At 34.3% G+C, this 21,455-nt stretch overlaps 1 protein-coding gene across 1 annotated transcript in view; it reads left to right on the top strand.

The window, feature by feature from the left end:
• sl (small wing phospholipase C gamma 1) overlaps positions 1-21,455 on the top strand; it is a 97,329-nt gene that overhangs the window by 22,602 nt on the left and 53,272 nt on the right. Inside the window, exons 8-18 of the mRNA XM_089246985.1 lie at positions 381-466; positions 1,167-1,287; positions 6,133-6,218; positions 6,423-6,505; positions 6,615-6,669; positions 7,971-8,167; positions 8,637-8,806; positions 12,490-12,690; positions 13,234-13,359; positions 13,717-13,894; positions 19,929-20,000. Of these exons, the coding sequence (XP_089103111.1) occupies positions 381-466; positions 1,167-1,287; positions 6,133-6,218; positions 6,423-6,505; positions 6,615-6,669; positions 7,971-8,167; positions 8,637-8,806; positions 12,490-12,690; positions 13,234-13,359; positions 13,717-13,894; positions 19,929-20,000 (1,375 nt within the window). The remainder of the gene's footprint in view (positions 1-380; positions 467-1,166; positions 1,288-6,132; positions 6,219-6,422; positions 6,506-6,614; positions 6,670-7,970; positions 8,168-8,636; positions 8,807-12,489; positions 12,691-13,233; positions 13,360-13,716; positions 13,895-19,928; positions 20,001-21,455) is intronic.

Below are 21,455 nucleotides of genomic sequence, written 5' to 3'. Positions count from 1 at the left end.
AATACTAGATACATGCTCAGACTTATGTACACATGTACACTTCTGACACAACTCATTCAATAGTAAATTGCTTGTGGCAATAAACTGGAGTTGTTTTCGGTTTTAAAGAAAGTAGTGATGTCGGAAGCTGTAGAAAAGGTTTTGAAATTAGATAGAGTTGTGTGCGTGCATTAATTAATTTGATTACTCACATCCTAGCTCTATGGGACCATAATGAGGTTTTATGAATCAATAACATTTACACAACTTATTTAAGCAGAAGGTTACTGTGAACAAGTTACTAGAAAAATTTATAAATCCTCACTTGCATGTTGTTTCTTGACAATAGTTGAACAAAACTGCTTAAAATACTCATAATATGCATGAACTTTATTTTACAGATATCTATCAGGTGATCAAGTGAAGAGTGAATCTTCAACAGAAGCTTATGCAAGATGTCTTAGAATGGGGTGTAGATGTATTGAATGTAAGAAATAGTAAAAAAAAAGTATATTTTTTATTTTTGGAAAGATTAATTCTTTATTCTTATATTTTAGATTGAGGATAGATAACATGTTATTTTGACAAAAGATGGGATAGATAGCATGTTATTTTAACAAAAGCTGCACTCATTTGGCTAAAATTATCATAATGCAATCAAATGTGAACGTAATCAGAAATAAGCAGGAAATTTTTTTTTTCCAACTGCAATTTCTTTAACTTTCAACTTCATTCAATTCTATTATTAACTGAGAGGAACTATTAATATTTCAGGTTTCTCTATGTGTACAAGTTTGACCAACAACTTTTTTTATATTAAAACTCAGAGATGTAAACTATATAAAGTGGTGATTCTGTTATCAATAAGAATCAAGGAGAGGCTTCGGATCAAAAAAAATGAATTCATATTATATAGAAATGAGCATAAAAAATCTTATGGATTTTCGTTATGGATAGTGCGCAGTGCTGGTATAAAACTATTTACCTCTTTTTTTTATTTGAAAATAGGGTAAAAATTGGTAAACATCTTTTACTCATTTCATCATATTCACTTTTTCATGTTACGTCACCTTCTATAATTGTGGAACATATTTATTAAAACCCTACAAATCTATAAAAATTAATGCTACTGATAGTTAAAATTTAAAAAATTTGTTGATCAGAGTATTACTTTCTTTAATTTGCAGTAGACCTTTGGGATGGCCCAGAAGGTATTCCATGGATATACCATGGACACACCTTGACAAGCAAAATTAAATTCTTGGATGTCATTCGAACCATTAAAGATCACGCTTTTGTTACTTCAGAGTAAGTTCAGCAAATTTTTGGCACTTTTCAACTGTTTTAATTAAATTAACTGTTCACATTTTTATAAATTAAAATGCATCTATATATATTTTAATTTGCAAAAAATAATAACAATGTCTAACAATTGAAGTGTAGAAAAATTGTGCTTTATATTAATGTTAAGTATTCTACTGTAGTTAGTTGATCAAAAAAAATAGCATGATTATATCATTTGTTAAGATAATTCTCTGGTAATAATGAAAAGGATGAGAATTAAAAATTATTAACCTATTTGGTTTATATGTTCGGGCCACATGATATAACGTATAGGAGAAAACATCTGTCCACTACTGACCTGAATCAAGGGCAGTCTTAGGGAGGTGCAAAAAGTTGGGAAAGTTACACACCCTGAGTTCTGTGGAGTGCAGCATGACATTCCTACTAGAGTGGGCTGACAAAACTACAGCCTCGGGACGATTCTTATAATTTTTTGCTTTTTCACACTATAAATTAACTATAGAGGAGGGCCCATGAAAATTCTGATCTGGGGACCTACTGCCAAATGTGGGGCCATGGGTGCTGCAGTGATTTTAGGGAAGTGCAACCTGTTAGGGGGTGCTAAAACGCATTGGAAATTTTAAAATAATTGATGGTTCAAATAATTTTTATTGTTCAAGAAATGATCATGAAGATAAATAAAAGGGAAAAATTAAAGTTCACATGTATTTTACGCGTAGGAATATATTAAAATAGAATTTTCTCCCCTTTTTGCATATGCCACTGATCACGTATCCCGGTAACTATAAGGTTAATTCACTGTGGCCCTGTATGAAGTTTGAAATTAATAAAGGGACAACATTATTCTCCAGAATTAATGAAAAAAAATTTCATAATTAATAGAAAGTAATTCGAGTATTAATGAAAAACAATTCTAGAATTAATGCAAAACAATTCTAGAATTGTAGTAAGTCGAAGAAAGTAATTCGAGTATTAATGAAAAACAATTCTAGAATTAATGCAAAACAATTCTAGAATTAATGCAAAGCAATTCTAGAATTAATGCAAAGCAATTCTAGAATTAATGCAAAATAAAATGAAAATTAATGATAAAAATAATTTGCAAATTAATTAAAATTCAGACTTAATGAACAATATATTATTAGAATTGATGAAAAAATTCATCTATTTAGGGGGTCCCTGTTTGATTCAGGGCTCTGGAATCAGGCCCTGTTGCCCAATCTGTTAAGAAGCCCTGGATGCTCATTCACAATCCCTACATTTCTAGCTACATAAAAAGTGCAAAGACTAGCTTGCATTCTTATTACAGGAGCCTTACCCAGCTCTCCCTCCATCGCCCCTGAAACTACTCTTAAGATACCACCTCTGAGATGGTACCTACAAGGAGAAGCTTTTAAAACCATATATAGGATGGAAAGAAATGGTACATGGTGCAGTCGCCCTTATATGGGATACAAACCTTCTTTCAAGAATCACCTTGACAGCTGTCTACTGGGAAAAGTGGAGATCCCCTCTCTACTAATGCCAAAAGACTCCTGTTCCAAAACAAAAAATTTCACTATCCACATACCCAGGAGAAATGAAGTTGCTCACATAATTGATAATTATGTGAGCAACAATCTCAACAGTCTCAACAATCTCAACATCTCAACAGGAGTTATTGAGTGTTACACCGATGGGACTCTAGGATTACTGATACTAGGGTCGGAGCAATTTTCCGCATCTTTGGAGTGGATCACGACTACCATAAGATACATTTGTATCTAGGCAAAACGACCACAGTCTTTCAAGCTGAAGTATTAGCAATAGCCATACTGGCTGAAAGTCTGATTACCAAAGGGTATTATGGCAAACAAATTGTTATCTTTTCTGACAGCCAAGCAGCACTATTGGCTCTTGACAACTTCCTCAAGTTTCAACTGTGTGTAAAATACTGTACTGACATGCTGAATAACTTGGCAGCATTGGGCAACAACATCAACCTTTACTGGGTTCCTGGTCACGTAAATTTCCAGGGAAATGAACTCGCAGACCAGATAGCCAAAGAGACAGTGAACATGAAGCTATCTGGACCTGAACCTTTCTATCCTGTTTCAATGTCAACCATCAAAGGAGATGTCAAACAATGGATAGAAGACAAACACATGCGGCAATGGAACTCAAGGCAGGACTGCAGATAGGCCAAGCTGGCCTTGGGAACCTATCTGAATATTGCCAAAAAACATATCTCATTGAACATGAAACAAATTCGACAGGTTATACAGATCATCACTGGTCATGCTAACCTAGCGAAACACCTACACAACTGTGGCTATGCAGATTCACCTATTTGTCCTGCGTGTGGAGAAGAAGACGAAACTCCACTCCACTATGTGGGACGATGTTCCGCCTTCTCTATCCCGAGAAGAAACTACTTTGGTGATCATCAGGTGACACTAAATGAAGTTGTAAATGCTCCCAGCATTTACAACCTGGTAAATTTTCTCAATTACACTAAACACCTAAATTCATGGTGAGTTTCAATTCTGCTCTAACTTGAACTCTCACGTGTTACTATTTAATAACTTCATGTTGAGTTCTTGGCCATATCTCTCCAAGACCTTCTCTGCTCCTTTTCTAAAAAAGGCACCGCAGACAGGAGCAGCCTCAAATTTTCTGATATGGCCTTTACCGGTTGCAGTTTTCCATAATCTCCCACATACAGAGATTCAATATAATGTGGTAACAGATACCATAACTTTCGTCCCCGGAGCAGCCACCAAACTCTGGGAATTTCCACAGAATAATGTTTCTCTTCATTTTCACATGACCCACAACTCATGTTAAACCACTTGGTGTTAGAGCAATGGGCAAAATTTGCGTAGGCTTTTCCCTTATGGGACACCAAATGATGATTTCTAGCTACATTGTAGAAATTTAGCGTATCAGGATTGGTCGAAATGAGTGATGAATCATTACGTCACTCATGGTGAAATTTTTGCTGGCAACGTTTAACAATAGAATAATTTAATTGTGCTTGAATTCGACATCCACCGTTGGAGTAATGGTTATAGTACGAGACTAATGTACCAAAGGTTTTGTGTTCATTCGGTCTGAAACCCATCCCAAGTTTTTTTACATCTTTGCTGTCATTACTGAAAATGTTTCAATTTTTTTTTTCTGATTTAATCAAATGTGGTTCACATGCATCAAGAAGACAATGATAACATCTCGCGAAGCGAGCGCCCAGCTATCATTTACTGATTCAATAAAAAATTCTTTCATTTTTCGTTAATGAACTTTAAAATTCAGTTTCGCCAAAAACTCTGTCTCTCATGACATCTTGCTAGCTTTTTTGCTCGCAGTAACCAATCACCGGCTTGCTAACGCTTCCTGTGTTACTAAGAAAGTAGGGATTGTAATTACGTGCCCTGGACTGGTTCTACTAATGTTGGAACTAACATTTTTCAAATTGAAAATAGACCAATGGGTTGCGAAGTTGATCGTGTTATTGATTTTGGGTGGTTAAGGTTTTGGGTCGAAAAAGGTGAAGAGGGAATTTTTCTTATCAGTATGCTCAGATGATTTGGGCCTATGTGATAGGAAAATATTTTTGTGATTCCTATTGGGCACCCATGGAACGGCAATACAACATTGGGTCCACAATAAAAAATAAAACAAATGAGGGTGGAGCGCCAACATAATTTTCTTGCACAGGGGCCACTTTGTTAAAAACTGGCTCTGACCTGAATTTTTAATAGCTGAAAGGATTTTCCTGTATAAATGAAAATTTCCCTAAAAATCGCTCAACTTTTTGATAACTTGAAGTGACATAAATTTCTGGAAGCACTTCAAGATATAAAAATTTACTGGGTGGTCTTGAATTCACCATTAAAGCAAGTGATAAGATTAACATAATATCAGGAATCTAATAGAGGGAATGACCAATTTTTCATTCACCAGTGTCAGCTGACATGAACACCAGTGAATGAAAAATTTTCACATTGTCTCTCTTTCTTAGATCCTTGTTATGATGTTAATCTTGTCACTTGTTTTATCATGGGCTTCATTGTTTTTATTTTTTAATATTTTTCTTATCGAATTAGAAAAATATCTAGGTCACAATCCATTCTAATTCAGTGGATTGTCATCTTGTGTTCCATAGCAAAAACTGTTTCCCTTGATATGCACTATCACTTCGTATTTTTTTTTTCAGTAGTATTTAGAACCACCCTATGTATGTATCCTTTTCTCTGTATACAGGGTGATTCAGAAAAGATGGGAAAAACTTTAAGAGGTGATAGTACACACCAATACAGACAATTGTCATCAAAGAGTGCATGGTCTAACATGAAATGCAAACGGGCTAGTGCATTTCGAAACGGCTGCTCCTCTAATGTTAAAACAGCATTCCTGTTGAAATTTATCAGGAAAAAAAGAACACCGTACATGCAAATGTAACCTGAGGAAGAAGAAGAAACCATATGCGAATCTGCGTCACAGTAAATAAAATGCACGGACACCAGCCCTGTGAAGTTATTCCAGTGTGGAACCGTTCTAACAGTTGTAACATACGGGATAATGGCGCACTTTAGTAATACTGAAAAAGCAGACATGCATTTCATTTACAGGGCTGCAAATGGAAGTACCACAGAGGCAGCATTTTTTTTGTTTTTGTATGTTCTACCAGCTCTTAAACTGTTTCCCATCTTTTCTGAATCACCCTGTATAATAATAAATTTTCTCACAACAAAATTTTGTATATTCTTTTTGTAAATTGGCAATTTATATTGAGTTTCATTATTAAAGTTAATAATGAATTTATATAAAATTCTTATTTCAATTTAATAAATAAAATATATTTCATAGGTATCCTGTTATACTTTCCATTGAAAATCATTGCACCCTACCTCAACAGAGGAATATGGCAGCTGCATTTCTAGAAGTTTTTGGTGGTAAGTGTTTGATGGGGAATCATAAAAACTTTCTGTAACTGTATAATAAAAATAAACTTTTTAAGAAAATAGTTGAATCAGAAATTTTTTTTCAATGTTGTACAAAATATTGAAAAAGTAATGAATTATTAAATATGCATTGTATTTATTTGGCCATCTATTTATTAGTATGTAAGTTCATTTATTTCCAATGTGTTTTTTCAGAAATGCTTGTAACCAGTCCTATTGAAAAAAATGGTACAAAAATGCCTTCGCCGAGCCAACTTAAAAGAAGGATTATAATAAAGGTAAATGAGAATGAAGATGTTTAGTTTTGAGCATTAGATATATCATTCACAGTTCTTTTATTTCTTAATTGATATCAGAATATTAATTTTTTATGTCCCTATTTTTCAGCATAAAAAATTACCTGAAGGTACAGATGAAAAAATAGTGGTGCGAAATGAAGAAAGTGAGCAATTTGAGTATTGTATGATTTGAACTTACATTTAAATAAAAAAAATATGTTTTGTGTTCACTATTTATAAATTTCTCATTGTCTAATAAAGTTCAGCCATTGCTCAACATTATTGGTAGCTGCCATATAATTTTGATTTTGAAAAAGCTTCTGTATACAATAAAGTAACACATAATTCTAATCGGAATTTTCTCGAGAGATATTTCATTAGAACTTGCCAAGATTTCTTTATAAATGATGGAAGAAATATACAAGTAAAAAGTCCACAGCAGACAAAATGCCCAACAAGGAGACTGAAAAAAAATACCCATAAAAATACAGATGTCAAATATATATATATATACCACCAGCTTTGGCAAACTTGATAGACCAAAGCAGAGAAAAGGTTTTTCACACTTTTCAACAGATGGCACCCCAATTTGCATTCAAAATCCCAATCAAGCTCAGTTAATATAAAGGCAAACTTTTATCCAGATGACCGACAATAAAGACCACTCCTCGCTCCAATGTTGTTTTTTTTTGTGGTTTCAGACCATGATGTTCTGCAGACAGATTTTTATTGTGGGGCCTAAACACACAAACCAGTAAAAGAAAAAAATTCATATATTTATCTTCAAAACATGTTACAAATTTCTTCTCATTTCTTTGAAATAAATTTCTGTTCAATAAATGTCTACTATTTGAAGAGAGTGTTTAACTTCACCAGAAATTTTGGTTACTGTGATTTCTGCTTGGGTGTTTAGTTCCAGTGAAAAGTTTTTAAGATAAGTGGTATTATTTTTGCAATGAGAGGCTCAAATAAGATTAGATTGGCTGACATTTTTATCAAGATGAAATTCATTCATACTAATTGATTTTTATTCATGAGATAAAATTTGATATTTTTTGTTTATATTGAGAACAGTCTTTAGGTTGACATCTTTTTTCATATCAGCCCCCTCATGTCAGAAGCATGACTGTGCAAATTTTAACTTTTCTGTTTTATCAGCTAGGTTTAGCCAGAAAAATGTTAATGTTTAACCTCTATTAAACACATTTTACAAAGCATTTTAGGGAAATGATAATCATAGAGTAAATGGGTAGAGTAACCAATCAAACGACATTTTTCACATTTTGGAAATTCATTCATTCATGCATCTAGCATGAGAGAGGATGATATAAAATTACAAATTTAGAAGAAACTATTCATGAAGGAGGAATTTTCTTTCAAATATGTGTGTTTATGCTTGTATGTATCCTTAATTGACTGCCCAAAATATATAGTTAACCTTCCACACGTTTTTATTTTTTTTTAGGTGGAGCAGAGACAGATATAAGCAATGCAGTGAAAAATGGCATTCTTTATTTGGAAGATCCTCTTGATAGGGAATGGAAGCCCCATTTCTTTATGCTGACACAGAGAAAAATGTATTATGCAGAAGAACAGCAAGGCTTTGACGAAGAAGAAGAAAATTTTGATGAAGCACCTTCAAATGCTACCCAAGCAAGAGAAGTAATTATTTTTCCACCTTAAAATGTTAAATATATATATATATATGCACGCACGCACGCATATATATCCAGTAAATAAAATGTAACAATTTGATATAAAATATTCTTGAGAGACATTATATCGTTGGCGTTCAAGCAAAAGTCACTAAATCCTGTTTTAAGATGTTTTAAATTTAAACTTTTTAGTCCTTATGAAAAATAGTAATAATTATTTTAAAGATTTCTAACTCCTAAAGTAGATTCACTGATGTTTAGATAACTGATTTGTCATTCATAACTGTTCATATTATGAAATAATTAATTAGAATTTTCAATCAACTGCAGAAGTCTATCCAAAAACATTTTTGGACTTGAATGCTGACAATATAACAAATACACCTACTTATTTAAGAATTGTGTTACAAAGAATAATTTCAATAATATCTAATCAGTTTTGTAGGTTTTTTTCATTTCTTTTTCTTATGTTATAGAATGTGCCAAGTGATGAACTGCATTTTGGGGAAAAATGGTTCCATGGCAAGCTACCAGGTGGACGGAATCAAGCCCAAGAGCTGCTAAATAAATATTCCTTTCTAGGTGATGGCACATATTTGGTTCGAGAGAGTGAAACGTTTATTGGAGACTATTCATTGTCATTTTCGTAAGTTGTATTCAACTTGTATTTCATATTTCATGTACAATGTGTTTCATAATGATAAGACGGGTTTAGGTAGGGGAAGTCATGTGTAACTAACTGCCTTTGCTTCTATTATCATGTGACTAAGACTTTGGAAAAAAGCAAAAACGTTGATGTTGTTTTTCTTGATTTCTAGCAGGCATTTATTTGATCAGGTCCAACATGGTAAACTCTTGAAGCATTTAGATGAGATTGTGATTGGGGGCAACTTGTTGAATTGGATAGAATTGTGGTTGAGAGATAGGTCACAATGAGATATGGTAAATGGGGAATTTTCTAATTTTCTGAACTTTCTGAGTCGCTCAAGGAAGTATCCTTGGGCCCATACTTTTTCACTTTTTATTGATACGCTCGATCAAGGTATAGACAGGATCGTTAACAAATTCACAGATGAAGCTAATGGGGGTAGTCTGCTCCAGTCCAACTTGAATATGATTGCAGCATGGACTAATAATACAGGACGATCCAACTAACCTACACAATATATCGCTCTTCCCGACACATCACCATGGGTCTGCCCTACCTTGGGCTAGAGTTCAGTGAAGTGACTGGGTTCTTGTGGGGGTTATATGCATGGCCGTCTCACCATTCTGGGTTCCTGGGCAAAGTGATATTCTGGGGCCCTATACTTGGCCTAAAGTAAGTGTAACAGCTTACATATTTACACTCAAAAATCAAAGTACCATATGTCATCATGTAGGCTCACTCTGGAGGTGGGAGGACAGATATCTACTTGAGGATCCTAAGCCATGCCCACATGAGTTAAGATGAAACTGGCTCCATGGCTCAATGAACAGCTCTGCTGGATTTTGAAAGTAGTCACATTTCCCCCCCCCCCCCCAACATATTTCACTTCAAAACTTTTGTTTTCAAGTGTAAAAGATGTGAAAAAATCACATCTCTCTGTGGTCCCTTCACCACTTGTCGTGGCTCACATTTCATCAGCCAGGAACACAAGGGGGCCATATGGACCCAGGTTGAGAACCACTGGTCTAGTTGATCATGGGTGGGAATTAAGAATTATTTGGAAGTTGCTGGTACACCAAGTTCATACCAAATCGTTTGTGTTGTGTTCTATCTCAGCACTGTAAGCCTAAATTTTAGGATGCCAAAATAGCTCTGTAGATTGATTAACAGGGCCACAACTAGATGCTTGGTCAGCCAGGGCAAGCACTCATTTTGGTGCCCAAGGCATGGGGCCCTGATGATTAATCAATTATTATAATATTACGGTATAAATATAATCACATATTCTAATATAATGAATTATATAGTTATAATAAATTACAGAATGGATAATCATTGTACATGTTATATAGATCACAAATTTTAGTGGTTTTTTCAGAAATAAAATGGCCATTCCCAATAGTGATCAAATTTTCATGGCCCTGTTGGTGGCTGTTGTTCGGAGGTTTTACTGCATGTTTAAACAAAAAATTGCAACCACTATGAAACCACCGTCACCACAGTGGTGGTCGGCTGAAGTTGGTTTTCTGTGGTTCCCAACTTCAAGGCGCAAATGCGAGTTAAAAAGTCTCGCCACAGAGAGCAACAGTCCTACAAACAGTACAAATATTCAGTCACTACACATCACTCACTTCACTTCTGAGATATAGATGGCAGCACTGAAAAATCATACACAACACTAGATACGCACTCAGACTGTTAGGTACACGCACTTACACTTCCGGCACAACTCACTAGGTAGTAAATTGCCTATGGCAATAGACCTGAGTTGTGCTCGGTTTGAAAAAAAAAAAAAAAAACACTATGAAACCAATTATGTATGCAGCATATATTGATTCTGTTGGGTAGTACTTTGTAGAGGCATATACAAACAAATGTCACATTTAATGTGCTTTGAATGTTTTAAGAATGCCCTGATCTATCAAATAAAAATAAATAACAATAATAAGCTTCTTGTTTGCATAGGCAGGGAAAACAACTTTTACTTGCATAGGCAGGGAAAACAACTTTTACTTGCATAGGCAGGGAAAACAACTTTTACTTGCAGATTGAAATTGATTGAGAGTTACAGACTAGGTGCATTGTCAATAATGAGCATTGCAGGAAATTAATATTTTTTTAATTTTTAAGACTGGCAATAATGATGGATCACAGGTATGAAACTACGAACAGTCTGTCAAAATGACAGATGATGTACAAGTGTTTAGATTCCATATCTAAATCATGACAGTTTTCATGTTTTTTCAGCTTTGCCAGCTCATACTGTAGTCCATTGAAAAGTAGCATGGGTTTTGTTATGCATGGGTTTTTCCGATCAACTAACTAATTCTTACATGATTATTACTTTTTATCACTACCATGTTAGCAATAATCCAGTGATTACGCTTGAATTTGGGGAATGTGCATTTTTCACAGGAAATTGTGGAAGTCAGAGTTATCTAAGTCAGGGTAGAGCATAATTTGAGATATTGCTGTATAAAGTTTCTGATATTTGTATTTTGCAAAAATTCAAGATGTAGTGGCTTCTAATTTTGCTGACACTCATTTGCAAACTATTTTATCAAGAGGCTATATGTCATAAACAAATTTTTAAATGCTTGATTTGAATATTTTTTATTTTAAAAAATTATATATGTGCCTTGATATAATGAAGTCCAAATCAACAAATTCCTCGGTTTAATGAATGTTTTTAGATGTCCCTGTATGTATATTTGAATTATCTCTACTCCGATATAACAATTTTCCTCGATTTAACAAATAAAAATGTCAATTTTATCTGACTCTTTAAATCAGGGTTCTACTCTATGTATTTTTTCACTATTATTTTACTTGCAAACAAACATAATATTAATTTCATTGTGAAAAATTATGTTTAGTTTTAAATTTAGGTTATTAGATCATTATTATTTTTTTCATTAAAACAGAAAAACAGAAGCAGTTGTATCATTATGGAACATAGTTACAAAATGAACAAGCTAGGGGATACTAGTCCATTCTTGGTGACTTACGTAAGGAATTTGTAAAAGAACTGTTGAAAAGGTGTAGCTAAGGTTATAATACTTTCTTTTTACCTAGGTGGAATATGAGTTTAACGTGCTGGATAACATTTTCATGATCAAACCAGCACCAAGAGATAAATATGAAAAAATTTGTTTGTTTGGATTAGTATGATTTTTCATACACATGGGGCCAATAGGGATGGTATCTAATTGAATAAGGAAGGAATTGGTGAGGTTTTGGGATATTTTTTGTGCAAATTTTTGTATAAACAAATAGCTATGTAGATTGATCTTAACCCTCTGATTGCTCAATTTGTGGACCGAAATTGCTTCAAAAATTGTCTAATTTTTTTCACTCAAAAAGTGAAGTTTGAGCGGTAATACCACGTGCGTTCAAATGCCGCAATTTAGTGGACAACTAACGACATCTGTTGGCCAAAACATTAATGAAACGTTTAATACTGTATATAATTTATTTCAGTGGTTAAACGGGGAAAAAACGGGATGCGCTCCTCAATAAAGCAAGAAAAACACATGCCCGCGGAAATCACGGGATGAGCAGCCAGAGGGTTAATGTTTATTTTTACTTTATATTGAAAAAAAAGTTTTGCAAGACTGATTATATTTAATTTATTATTCTGGCATATCTGGCTATCTGTTATTTTCTTCTCTATATTTCAGGCGAGAAGGCAGAGTTAATCACTGTCGTATTCGTTCAAAAAAAGAACGGGGACAAACCAAATATTATTTGATAGATACAGTGACGTTTGATAATTTGTATAGTCTGATAACATATTATCAAAGTCATCCGTTACGCAGTCAAGATTTTCAAATGTGCCTAACAGAACCGGTACCTCAACCTAACAAACACGAAGGAAAAGAGTGAGTGCATTAACTGTAGAATTACATTAACTGTAAAGCAATTAGTTATTATTTTTTAAATACAAAGTTACACAAATTAAATAATAATCATGTAGAACTGTGCACCGTTCAAAACAAGTGTGTTTAAATTTATTTTATTTGTACTTTTCATTTATATTTTGCTATCAAAGACCTAATTTAGCGCATATGTGGTCCACAAAAGCAATACTGGCAAGAAGAAAAATTTTGTGTATCCATAAGTTAATAGCTGTATTTGGTTAGAACATTAAGTACTAACAGCACATGTGTAATCTCAAGTAGAGAACATTGTTTTTGGTGAAATCAAGCCACAAATACCTTCAACCTCCTTTATTTACAGGCTTTTAGCAACAAATTTGGACTATACTTGAAATAGGTGCAAAGCAGCATTATAAACAGAAAGAGAGTGGAAAAAAATTTGAAAATTCACTGTTCATTATAAGTGTATCCAACTGAATTTAAAATTATTCTATATGATGCAAATATGAAAAATAAACTTGTTCTTTGCTATTGTGCATGTGACAGGTGGTATCATCCTAGTATGACAAGAGCACAGGCAGAAGATATGCTGAGACGAGTAAATTATGATGGTTGCTTTTTGGTTCGACCTAGTGAAAAAGAAAAAGATAACTGCTACTCAATATCATTCAGGTAAGCTTGTTATGGGAGAAAAAGCATAGTTTTCTTTAAAGTTAAAGAATAGGGTTTTCTCCTGCATAAAACAATATAATTAGAGATTATTTTGTGGGTGTGATGGCTCTTTTTTACTTCTTATAGGCTAACTCTTGATTGACATACAGAAAGAGATCCATTTTCCTTTTATAAGATAGTACAGAATCTTTTATACTATGTGTTTATTTTATTTTGTGTTTGACTATCTCCCTCTCAAAAATATTGGAAATCATTAAACAGCAACTGGTGAAGTGGAATTTGGTCTTGATTTTACATTTAAATTCATTACAAATGTAGAAAAAATATTTATTATACATATATTATGTTTTTTCATAGAGCTGAAAATAAAATCAAGCATTGCAGAGTAAAGCAAGAAGGCAGATTGTTTGTTTTGGGAACAGCTCATTTTCAAGACCTTGTTCAGCTTGTAAATTATTACGAAAACCATAATTTCTACAGGAGAGTGAAGTTGCGATATCCAGTGAATGATGAAGTTGTTCGTAGGATTGGCAGGGTATGCTTGTCAAAGATATTCTTTTTTTTGCTTAATGTTTTCTAATTATAAAAGCTGTAATTAAATATTAATTACAGAAATTTAAAAAAAATGTATTTGTCATTCCCATTGAACATATCTAAGACCTTAGTTAAGGCAAAGTTTGGTATAAACTTAGAAAAAAAATTCTGGTTTTGGACAATTGAAAAGAATTGTTCTCCTTCAGCGCAAGTTAAAATGGGAAGTTCTCCACTAAATGTTATGTTCTTCATTGCCAGCTGTGTTGAATTTTTTACTACTCAGTTATCTGCAGTGCGGTATGAAATGTGAGAAGTTTAGTTCCATGCAGACAGTAGAAAACTACCACATGCCATTCTTTGAAGAAAAACCACTTAATATTTAATGAATAAGTGTTTCATAAGCCAGTAAAATTGACAGGCTATTATAGAAAATAGTGTGGCTATAAAATTGATCAACAAAACTGTTATACTTTGTATATAACTTTTGTATTTTTCAATATTGTGTTTTGGTTTCAAATTGTAGACAAACTTTTGTAACCACCTGGTATTTTTACTATTTTGAGTCATATTGCATGAATTTTTTAAAAATAATAATATCGAATACCTAAAATGTAACTTTTGTAAAAAATTTCAAAATACATCAATTGCAGAGTGACTTCTCAAGTTTTTGCACGGCATAATATGATACAGAAATTATAAAAAAGACATTGTGAAAAATAATACTTCACTTTCACTTAGAGAATTACAAGTTAATTTTATTCATTCATGGAAATTCCTAATTGTGGTACATTACACTGAACTCAATATAGAATATAATCGAACAAGGGCACTCTCACACAATGACTTATACAGAAAAGGTCATACAATAATCAATATTAAAATTTTGTTCACTCACCAACATCTCCATGATGATTTCTTTCATCCACCAGTCATCATTAGGTGCCCTCAACCTGGGGTAGAAAGAAAGAGAGTTACAGCATACTCAAACACAACATTTTGGCAGACCAACTCCTAGAATCTCTCTGCCGAAAAAGTCGGTGGCAGCTCCTGCTATTGGTTGAAAGCAATTGCATAATATCTATCAAGGGTTTTCATTGGCTCAGAGGCACATGCATGAAAACGTGATTTCTATTGTGAGAGAAATGTGCTCATGTTGCGCAATTGAATACATATCTCATTACAAGCAAAATGCATCGTAGAATTCCTGGCGAGGGAAAAAAGAGCTCAACGCGTTGCTTAATGTATCTGTGTTTGTAAGCGTGTGCTTGGGGTTTCACTATGGGGGAGATATAGAGGTGCAATCGGGACATATTACCTACGGGAAGGGGGGATAGATAAGATGAGAGTGAATCAACATATATATATGACAACGATAACGTAAACATGGGTAAGCATAATGTGGTGTACAACAAGCAAACAAAATGTAGTGCTATGCAATTTCAAAGACAATTTTACATGGTGTGTATGTATATATGTATTACAATATATACATACATTACATTACAAAACAATGTGGCTTTTCGAACAGCTTAGCATTCTGAGCTCGGGGTTCTTTATGAGCCATTGTAACATTACTTTGGGCCCCCCACGGAATAGTTGTAGATCTAGTCATTTTGAAATCTTTATTTACTTTTAATTCACCTCCGAGAACCAGTCCGCTGTAGATTTTCACTGATTGGCCGCCATTGTTTACATATCAGTATTGCAAGATTTCATGTCACTGCATTTTTATTCTGAATATTTATGCAAATAGCACTTGCCTTTCCACAGCAGAAGATCGCGCATCCTGATTCGATGGTGAAGCAGGGGATGCTGGGAATAGCCCTTTAAATAGCTGCGGCATGCTGGAAACGGCGCAAATATACCGAATCACCAATGCACTGAACTGCTCTTACTAAGGCGTTTTGCCCGGTCAGGTGCGCGCCGGACATCGCCTTTTGCATCGTCATCAACCGTTGATTGAGTAGCAGACTCAGGTACGGCTCCGCCTGGTTGCCGATCGCCTCTACAGACATCATGTGCTAATGGTGGTCGGCAGATTTCACATGGCCGCTACATTACTGATTGAATTTGAATACATCGACTCTACTAACATGTAAGTTCGTCAGAGTTGCCGTTGTTTGCCCGATGCCGTGGTGACATCATCGAGAGATGGTTGGGATGAACCTCTCAATTGAATCATTTCACTCTTGTGACGGTGGTCCGATGATATGTAATTGGTGAGACTGAAACTTTTTCTAGAAACTGTTGCTAAAAGAACTTTAACAAAAAGTCTAATATTCATAACCAAGTTTGAATGAAATATTATTTATGTGCGACCTGATCTCGGAGTGTTAAAATAAATGTTTTAAAACAAATGTGTTAATTCATTCTTGTCATCTGTGGTGCAATATTGGAATACATAAATGATTAATTGAACCGGGAATGCAACCTTTTTGCGTTGCACCATCAGTGGTTGTGTGGGGGGGAAAAATCTAGCCGACTGTCAATGACAACACTTAGGGACAAATATATGTAAAAAATATAAAATTCAAGTTAAGTGCGGCTAAACGGTGATCAAGAAAACACAACCAACGAAACATTAATAAAAATTTCTCTGGGAAACACAGAGTGGGTTATGAGGGAGGAGACGAACGAAGGGAAGAGAGAAAAAAAATGAAGGGCGTGTCCTTGAAAAATAAACGCAGTGGCCATCATTGCAAAGGGGAAGACAAAAAAAAATTCCCCTCACATAGAGACTCATAGAAAAAAAAATGGTAAATTCACATGTTTTTCCGCAATGAGACACAAAAAAAAAAAAAAAAATATGAAACTCAAAATCATATTCAACAAGAGAAGAAAAAAAATTTGCATGGCAACACAATAAGCAGAAGATTACATAATATCACAATACCGAGCATGTCAGCGACATTTCAAACCATATATAATCAATAGAGTTCCAAAATAAATAAATAAAACAGTTGATTTCATCAACCCTGGCAAAACACGTCACCACAATTCAAAATCAAAATAAACGTGTAACTACCCCAGGTTAATCCTGATAATATTTAAGAGTACCACACAAAAAATTTTACAACAGGTTTGACTGGTCAAACAGCACCACATGAGCATCTTCTCAAGCTTTTGCGCAACATATTATGATACAAAAATTATGAAAAGGACATTGCGAAAAATAATGATACTTCACTTTCACTTAGAGAAGTACAAGTTAATTTTATTCATTCATGGAAATCCCTAATCATTGTACATTACACTAAACTCAATATAGAATATAATCAAATAAGGGCACTCTCACACAATGATTTATACAGAAAAGGTCACATAATAATCAATATTGAAATTTGGTTCACTCACCATCATCTCCATTAGAGGTCTCAACGACGATTTCTTTCACCCACCAGTCATCATAAGGTGCCCTCAACCCGGGGTAGAAAGAGAGAGAGAGAGCGTTACAAAACATACTCATACGCGACATTTTGGCAGACCAACTCCTAGAATCTCTCTGCCGAAAAAAACATCATGTGTTTTCACACCAAGTTGGTGGAAACTCCTGCTATTGGTTGAAAGCAATCACCTGATATCTATCAAGGGTTTTCATTGGCTCAGAGGTACACACATGTATGAAAATGTGATTTCTATTGCAAGAAAAATGTGCTCATGTTGTGCAATCTTATACATATCTCAGTACAAGAAAAATGTGTCGTAGAATTCCTGGCGAAGGAAAAGGGAACTCTACTTTAGGGTGGAACGAAATTTTTTTTCTCCGAAATTGCCATCGTAATAGAATTTAAAATATGCCTTTATATGAAGAAATGCCATTCCTAATTTTTTTCCCCAAAATTCAAACTTCTTGAGGTTCCTCATCGCCCCTGAAGTTTTAAGCACATGTGGAATTCTCTAACATGACACCGCTTAGGAGGCTTTGCTATTCCCCTGAACTCGTGATTTGTTCAGTGACCCCGATGTTTTCCCCTTGTTTTCAGTATTCATCTTCAATCTTACGCCTTAACTGAGAGGGTGTATAGCAGTCAAAATGATGACCAGAAGCTTTTCTTGTTGTGACATTTTAAGAATTACCTGAAGAGTGAGATTCTCGGGTCTCGCCCACCTATGGCGATGTTATTTGCTGACTCAACGCAGTATGAAGACACAACAATCAAGAAAAGATCCAGCTATTGCAGACATTCTTGAAACTATCATGCCAAACACAGAAAATATTTGGAAAACTGTTTCAATTCCTACAGTTTCTCACCAACGGATATGCAAAATTTTCAAAGACTTTTACTGTAAATACAAGAATCTTCAGAAAAATATGAAAAAAAGGAAAGATTCTCAAACTTTCAAGTTGAACGTGAAATCCTTTCAGTGCGAAGCACAGAAATTTTTTGACATTGCAGCATGCAAATGTGATTTTGAAGACTAAGTGTAACAAGTTGAGAAAGATCCCAAATTTATAGAGCGAGATTTCTTGCAAGATCAAAGAAGTACACGCAAGATGTCCTAACAACGAAGAAATTGAAAAACAATCAACAAAGGAAAATGAAAATGGTATCCCGTTTGAAGTCATCTCAAGAAGAAACAGCAGAAACTAGTTCATCAATTTCAATATGAAAATTAGAAATGAAGGATTATAAGAAGCAGAAATTTGTACATTCCATGTTCTTAAAATAAACTTTTCTGCTAAGCAGTATTCGGAACTAATTTCATGGGATCAAGTGCAAGTGACTGAACAACCTATTATAAAAAATCAGAAAATGGACCAACAAAAATGATCTGAACCTGCTTTTCCCATCTATACAGAATTTTCTATGTCACACACAAGCAGTTGAACGGTGCGTATGACTCATAATTGAAGCATCGCTTGCCGTATCAACAACCGAGAGTTGTGAAGGCTTCATTCAAGCCAGAATGAAATCAAGGAGTACTCTTCCATCGTTTGAAAAAAAGTTAACTATTTTGCAAAAAAGGGAAATGTAATAACAATGTGATAACAGAGGAAGCAATAGAGGCATTCTCCTGATACCTATATCATCAAACTATGTTTTTTTCTAATTTGGAACATGGTTATAGTTTTGTCCCCAACCCCCCCCCCCCCAAAAAAAAAGAAGTTTATTTTCATCTCCCTCTACCAATCACTATGTTTGGAGTGCTTGAAAAATTCTCCTTTCAACTGCCATGACAGCTGCAAATAAGCAAATATTCTTGTGAGTTATAACTTATATAAAATGGAACTCTTTTTTAACTTGTGAGTATATATATATTTCTCTGGGTGTATATATATATATATATATATATTCAGTTTTGCCTCATGAGTACTGAATAACTTTTAAATTAAATGTTTTTCTTTTTAAAAAATACTTTTTAAAAATCATCAACTTCGTTTATGTTTGGAAAGATTTTTATAATGTGTACTTAGAAAAGTCTTTTTGTTCGACCTTTAGGGTCTGTGAGGAACCTCAAGAGATCAAAATATTGTCCTAGATTTTGGTATAACTTTGTAAAACCTAGAAAGGCATCTTTTGAATACTAAGGCAACATCAATTTCCAAAAAAAGTGAAAAAACACCCTTTTTCGTTCCACCCTACTCTACGTGTTGCTTAATGTATCTGTGTGTGTAAGCATGTGGTTTCGCTATGGGGGAGAGAGAGGGGTGCGATCGTAACAGTGGGGCCTGATTTTCACATGGGAAAGTTGGGCATTTACCCAGGCCCCATAATTTTGTAGGTCCAAACTTTAAATAACATATATTTATAGTAACTAACCAAGCACCTCTGACCCAGTTGCAGGTACCCCCTTAATTTCTACTTTGTGCACTGCTCCTTCATGTCAACGTCAGGTTCCGAGATAGACATCATATTGTTAAGATGTAAATGCTTGAATATGAAAGTTTACAGAATGCATAAAAATTACATTAATCAGACCAGAAAAAAATCCCTTTTGTGAAGTATACCCTAATTTATCTTGTAAAGTTATTTTGCTTTTTTATATGTAACACATTTGGTTATGTGAGTTTGGTCTATTTCTTTATTTTAAAGGAGCCCCCAAATTATTCACCAGCATATGGGTTAGATGCAATGTACATGGACCCAGAGTCATTCACATCAAAGGTAACTTTTCTTTCCAAATGTTCAAAAGCTTTCTTTTGCTTGATAATTGTGTCTTTGATTTTCGTCTCTATGAAAACTAAATGTTATGATACCTCAAAGTTTTCAAAATGTGTATGCCAAAAATCGAAAAATGCTTGTAATATTTTTGTGAGTTCATAATATTAAACATATCTTGTTTTTTTATATTACCAACCAACAATGAAAAGATCTCTCCATATACATAATATCATTACATGAAAAAAAATCAAAAGATTTTGTATTATAACTTTAGCTGTCTCTCTTACAAGGAAAGGGTCTCAAGTTGACGGCTTCAAAAAGTTTTGAAAAAATTACCACTGATTCTACTCTTTTAAATATGCCCAAAAATATGAAAAAATCTGGCAGAATTATCATGGGTCAGTCAAAAGAAATTTAAGTATTGCTATTTTGAATGCCGATAGAGGCCAATAATGACTTGAAAAATCTGGCAACCCTAGAGTGTTAGCATCAGGTCATTCAAATCGAGAAAGGCATTGGCATTGAACAGAATTTTTTTCTTCCAATTATTCTTTTGTTTAATGTTGAAAGAAAAGTGTAAAAGAAATTTCTGATGAGTAACCGTCATTGTAGGTGGGTGAGTTCACAGAAAATTTCACGATTCTGCACCCAATTAACACATAATCTCTCTCAATGTCCAATCAGTGCTGGTCATATAGCATCACGTGGCAAGCAAACATTTAGCATGCTCCAGGGAAAAAAACCTACATGGTCAATTGCTAAAAACTGACTCTCCCTTCACTTCATGCTTCTTCTTGTTTTGCTCAAGTTCTAATTTTTTGCTCCTCTGGCACCATGTGTGATTTCAGTTTTTTTTTCTCTTTCATCAGAGGAGAAGTGATCTAGCGATTTTGATGTAGTTCTCGTTGTGTTCTTTTTTGTGTGAAGCACCTCAGCTCGTCTAGTTTTACTCTGCAGAAGTGTAACACTAAATAGTTTCTGTTCATATTTACTATAGCTGGTGCCGGTTTGGCAAAATGGATCGGGGGGAAGGAATTCACTCTTTCTAATCCTTTGACCACTCATTCTACATTTCGGATGAGAATGGTGTATGCCAAAATTCACACTCAATGCTGCTGACCAAGTATAGTGAGTAGTAATTTTTTTCCTCTTATGACCAGGGATTTCATCCTGGGTCATAAGATTTTTGTTAGGAGGGGCAAACATGATTTTGCCACCCTCTCCACTTCTGATTCCAATGATTTTGTATATAACTGTATTATTGTGTTCTTTCCTAATATTTTTCACTCCCTAAAATTTGGCACCTTGAGCAATCCCCCCCTTTTCCCCCCTCTTGTTCCGGCCCAGATTTCATCAAACATTTTTTTTTTTTACTATTTTCTTATTCTTTTGACAGATTCTTGCATCTCATGAATTTTAATATGAATACACAAAAATCAGTGATACTTGCATATCAGT

The sequence above is a fragment of the Pholcus phalangioides genome, unplaced genomic scaffold, assembly GCF_987345545.1.
Source record: "Pholcus phalangioides strain wild (caught in Gottingen) unplaced genomic scaffold, Ppha-v1.0 ptg000017l_1, whole genome shotgun sequence".
NCBI lineage: Eukaryota > Metazoa > Arthropoda > Arachnida > Araneae > Pholcidae > Pholcus > Pholcus phalangioides.
The sequence above is the reverse complement of the archived record's forward strand: the minus strand, read 5'-3'. Positions and strand labels throughout refer to the sequence as shown.